The 5,472-nt window shown below is 39.2% G+C and overlaps 1 protein-coding gene across 2 annotated transcripts in view; it reads left to right on the top strand.

Annotated features, from left to right (window-relative positions):
- The window catches only part of LOC109423348 (retinol dehydrogenase 11), a 22,849-nt gene extending 17,889 nt beyond the window's left edge, over positions 1-4,960 (top strand). For both annotated transcript variants that reach the window (XM_019698301.3, XM_019698302.3), the window contains exons 2-5: positions 3,726-3,831; positions 3,904-4,064; positions 4,129-4,533; positions 4,595-4,960. In XM_019698301.3, coding sequence (XP_019553846.3) covers positions 3,726-3,831; positions 3,904-4,064; positions 4,129-4,533; positions 4,595-4,811 — 889 coding nt within the window. In that variant the 3' untranslated portion in view covers positions 4,812-4,960. The remainder of the gene's footprint in view (positions 1-3,725; positions 3,832-3,903; positions 4,065-4,128; positions 4,534-4,594) is intronic.
- The last annotated feature ends 512 nt before the right edge of the window (positions 4,961-5,472 follow it).

The following is a 5,472-nucleotide window of genomic DNA, read 5'->3' on the forward strand; positions in this document are numbered from 1 at the left end:
CGCAAGAGCAAATTTTGGGAACAATGGTATATGGTCAATGGCCAGTTTTCCTCATCCAAGCTATATTCAAGAATAGTAAAACCACGTAAAACAATATACAAAGCATTTGCAAACATTATTTGCTAATTTCAATTTCACATTTTATGGATTTCTTCCGAGTTCTTGGGGATTTTTTAATCAACCAGCCATATGGGTTATAGCTCGAATTGATCCGGAATTTTACTGCATTTTCTATTGGAAATGGTGCAGATCGGTTATGGCGATCCAGAGCTATGATCGTTCTAGTGATCCGGATCAACACCAGTGAACTGGTCATATATAAAACTGAACCAAATTTTATCATGCGACACATCGAATTGCGCCAAATTTTGTAAACTTTAGCATGGTTGCCAAATTTTATGCGTAAATTATCAAAGGAAACCACAAAACCACGATGTTGGCCAGAAATACAAGATGGCGGCCCACAACTAGAAGAGGCAGCTGTTTTAAGGAGATTAAAACTCTAATACCATTCAGTCCAAAAATGGGAACCCGAATATTCAAGATGACGGCTCAAAATCTAAGATGGCAGCTCAAAGTTCAAGATAGCGATTGCTTAAAGGAGATTTAGGCTCTTAAGCCATGCAATATGGGTACATTTGGCAAAGAGAAAAAATACAATTATCTATGTACACCGTCTTCGACCTTGAGGCCTCTACAGACTGAATATTACTAACATTTAAGTTTTCAGAAAACATTTGCATCTAAAATAATGCTGTCAATATGTTTTCAGGAAACAAACAAATTTCGCGACTCGCTGTCAAATTGGATTTCTCTGAATCTGACTTATGGACTTAATTGGCTAGAGTTTATTTCATAAATAAGACCCAGAGTATTGCTGAAATTGGAGCTTGGCAATTCTGACCTGGTTTAAATTGAATCCTTGTCTGGCTGGCCCCTCAAAGATGATTTGCAAGACGGCTTGCTTCTTTGCTCGCCAGCTGGTAACACCCAGTGGCCCAGTGGAGAATTTTCCGTTTGTCGAAAAGTTTTCCCCGACTGGAGCGGGAATCAAACCCACACTCCATAGCTTACCAGACACCTAAACGACTGACGCCGCTAACCGCTCTCGGCCAGGAAGCCCACAAGAAGTCCGGAGTCCTGAAATGGTGATCAGAACATTAAATATGACGGTTTAACACCAATGCACAATGGTCCACGAAATAGATTTACGAGGATAGATGCATTCAGCGTCTTCAAATGATTTTCTAGATTAATATGGACTTCTACAAAGTTGTTCCTAAAAATAAGGCCCTCTTTTAAATATACATGAAAATTAGGGTGGTCCATATTTTCAAAGAAAATGGAAATCAAACTTTTTTATTTGCAAGAATAACTATATACATTCCTCGGGAAAATTGTAGATCTATCAATTTTGAGCAAGTTTGCTGAAGACACTTTTTATGTACCTTTAAAATTGGCCGATCTAGAGGTATTTTTCTGAATAAGCTTAGGGTGGTTCAAGAAAACCCGGTTTTCTTACGTTCACTTTCTCAATTGCGATTTTTCATCAAAGTCGCCCAAGAAGCACTTGTAGAGCATTTGAAAACACGTCGTTTCGTGCGCTGAGATGGTCGTTATCTCTTTTGGTTCAAAAGTTACAGGCGGCGTTTTTCCTAAAAAATCATAGTTTTTTGAAAAGATGTTATGATGGGTTGGGGCAAACATAAAAAATATCTTTTGTCCGCATTCAAAAGAAGAAATGTTGTTATAAAACATATCAAAAAATTAGAGGGGTGTTATTTTTGTAAAATACTTGAAAAGTGCTTATTTTTTCTAGAAAATCATCAATATCTTTTGAACGGAATGACGCAGCAACATTCTCAGCGCACGAAAATGTGCGTTTTTTAAGCTCTAAAAATGGTTCTTAGACGACTTTGATGAGGAATTTGAAACAAAAATGATAAAGCGTTTAAACTGTTTTGACCAAATTTGGAGCATTTTCCCATAGTTTTCATAGGGTGACGCTAGAACAAATCGTTTTATTGCTTTATCTTTTTTGTTTCAAATTTCTCGCCAAAGTCGCCTAAGAACCACTTTTAGAGCTTCCAAAAATGCGCACTTTCGTGCGCTGAGAATGTGGCTACGTCATTCCGTTCAAAAGATATTGATGATTTTCTAGAAAAAATAGGCACTTTTCAAGTATTTTTCACTTGAGTTACAAAAATAACACCCCTTTAATTTTTTGATATGTTTTATAACAACATTTCTTCTTTTGAATGCGGGCAAAAGATATTTTTTATGTTTGCCCCAACCCGTCATAACACCTTTTTAAAAAACTATGATTTTTTAGGAAAAATGCCTGTAACTTTTGAACCAAAAGAGATAACGACCATCTCAGCGCACGAAACGACGCGTTTTCGAATGCTCTACAAGTGTTTCTTGGGCGACTTTGATGAAAAATCGAAAATGAACAAGTTAACGCCAGAAAACCGGTTTTTCTTGAACCACCCCAAGCTTATTCAGAAAAATACCTCTAGATCAATCAATTTTAAAGCTGCATAAAAAGTGTCTTCAACAAAGTTGCTCAAAATTGATAGATCTACAACTTTCTCGAAGAATGTATACAGTTATTCTTGCACATAAAAAATATTGATTACCAATTTATTTGAAAATATGGACCACCCTAATTTTCATGTATATTTTAAAGAGGGCCTTATTTTTAGGGACAACTTTGTGGAAGACCATATTTGCCTAAAAACTCATTTGAAGGCGTTGAATGCATTTTTCCTCGTAAATCTGGTTCGTGGACCACTGTGCAATGGTGGTGGCCCAAAATTCGAGATGGCAGATATTTTATGGCGTTTGGGCTCAAAACTCATGCAATATGGATATATTTGATAGGAAGAAAATGGCCAGAGTCCAAAAATGACTACCAGAATATCGAAGATAACGACCCAAATCATAAATTGGTGGATCAAAATTCAAAATAGCGGTTGTAATAAGGAGTTTTATCCTCCAATCAATTAGGGTATATTTGACTCAAAATTGAATATGACAGCAGTTTTAAGAACTTTTGGGCTGTGAAACCTTGCAGTATGAGGATAATTTTATTTGATTTGTTCAATCCAATATCCAAGATGGTGGCCCAAAATTCAAGATGGCGACTGTTTCAAGGAAATTTTGGCTCAAAAATGATGCTACTGCAGGGATGATTTGATATGAAGAAAACGTATAAAGTCCAAAAATGATGACCATGGTATCCAATATGGCGGCTAAAATATTCATTTTGTGAATAGTAATGAGCAATTGTATTCGTAGTTTGAAAATAGCGGCGCAGCCGAAACAATTTTTCGTCGCAAAGGGCTTCATACTGAAAATTTGTTCCACAAATTTTAGCTCTGGGGGGGGGTAACCACACCCCCCCGTAGCTACGCCAGTGGATGGCTGTTTTGAGGAAGTTTAAGCTTTGTAATATGAATAATGTTCCGATTTTATCGTTGACTTTGCGCGACAGTCCTTAGTTTTTAAATAATTGTCTTACTTTTGAAGATAACTCCCCCTACTATTTTTTAAAATTAATATTCCAAGCACGATTTGCAGTACTAAAAGTATTGAAAACGCGCGGAAATGTAGTTAGAACATATAATTTTACCAAATATTTTTTTACTGTTTCAATTAAATGTTTCGAAAATATGCCATAATAATATTTAGCTCACAACTTTCTGTTCTTCTTCTATTCGCAGGAAATTCTTCCAAGGCGGTCAGTTCAAAAACAAAGACATCCGACTGGACGCAAAAGTCGTCATTATAACCGGAGCCAACTCCGGTATAGGGAAAGAGACTGCCGTAGTAAGTGATACTGAGTTCTGCTGACAAAATTTTGTTTTTTGAATTCACCAAATCATGCCTATCCCTTGTCAGGAATGTGCGAAGCGCGGGGCTCGCGTCTACATGGGCTGTCGGGATGCGAACCGGATGGAGAAAGCCCGACAGGAAATTCTGGATAAATCCGGTAGTCAGAATGTGTTTGGGCTGGAGTTGGACCTGGCTTCGTTCGATTCCATCCGGAATTTTGTAAGAACGTGTGTAATCTGCGTTACGGAGTTGCGTGAGAACAAAAACTACAGTTCCTTATTTGAATTCTAGATTCCTGAGCATGGAACGGCGGTTACACGTACTCATCAACAATGCCGGGGTGATGGCCTGTCCGAAGGAGTACACTAAGGAAGGATTTGAGATGCACTTCGGGGTGAACCACTTAGGCCACTTTTACCTAACCAATTTGCTGTTGGACGTGCTGAAGCGGACGGCACCAAGTCGAATCGTGACTGTATCAAGCTTGGCTCACAAATGGGGTCGAATCGATAAGGACGACATTAACAGCGAAAAAGACTATCACGAGTGGGGGGCCTACATGCAGAGCAAGTTGTGCAATATCCTATTTTCACGGCACCTTGCTAAGAGATTAAGGGGAACTGGAGTCCACACGTACTGCTTACATCCAGGAACGATCAACACAGAACTGACGAGATACCTAAACCGCTGCATGATGTAAATATCTCTTCAATCTCATACTCATCAATCGCTTACGAAACATTCATCAATATTGCAGGATTGCCGCAAAACCCCTTCTATGGGTGTTCTTCAAGTCAGCCAAGTCGGGTTCCCAAACCACGTTGTACTGTGCAATGGAGCCAACGATTGCAGGAGACACTGGAAAGTATTACAGCGATTGCAAACTGAAGGAACCGGAGCCGCAAGCCAGGGATGATGCAATGGCCGAGTGGTTGTGGAACATCAGCGAGAAGTTGACCGGGCTCAATCGATGACCAACCGACCGACCGACTAGCTCCGATCCACTGAAAATGATACTTATACAAAGGTCTCCGCTGTGCTGAGGCTCTAGTTTTAAGGTCTAGATTATTGAAACTTGTATAAATTATTCAATAAAACAAATCACATATTTCTTTATGATAAATTTATGGAAACCGCAGTCGAATTCATATTCCTCGTTACAACATCTGCTCGGGAAAATAAATTAGTAGGTGAGGGTAATAAATCCATCAAAGTGGACTGCGGCGAGGCGATTGTTGTCACCAAATGAGCAAACTCCATGCACTCATGGCACGCTTCGATGCCATTGAGAAGCGGGTACATTCGAGCACGTAGTTCTCAACTAGGGTGGCTCACGTCAGGATAACTCTCAGGAATTGCAACTAATTTCCAATTCTACGCTTTAAGCATTTGAAATATCCAACCGAGTGATATTTAAACGATTAATAAGATTAACCCTTTAGCGCACGCGCTGTTGTAAAAAGTACAACACCACCACAAAACCTCGCTCGTTGTATACAACGTGTGCGCGGTGCAGTTTCGGTTGCTTGATGGCGCGCGTCCTGGAAGGTTAATTGTTAATTTCAGTAAACAATTGTTAGCTTACGGCACATTCTAATCCTAATGTGATGTAAAGTAACGCCGGAGAAAATGGTC

Source organism: Aedes albopictus, chromosome 2, assembly GCF_035046485.1.
Source record: "Aedes albopictus strain Foshan chromosome 2, AalbF5, whole genome shotgun sequence".
Classification (NCBI taxonomy): Eukaryota; Metazoa; Arthropoda; class Insecta; order Diptera; family Culicidae; genus Aedes; species Aedes albopictus.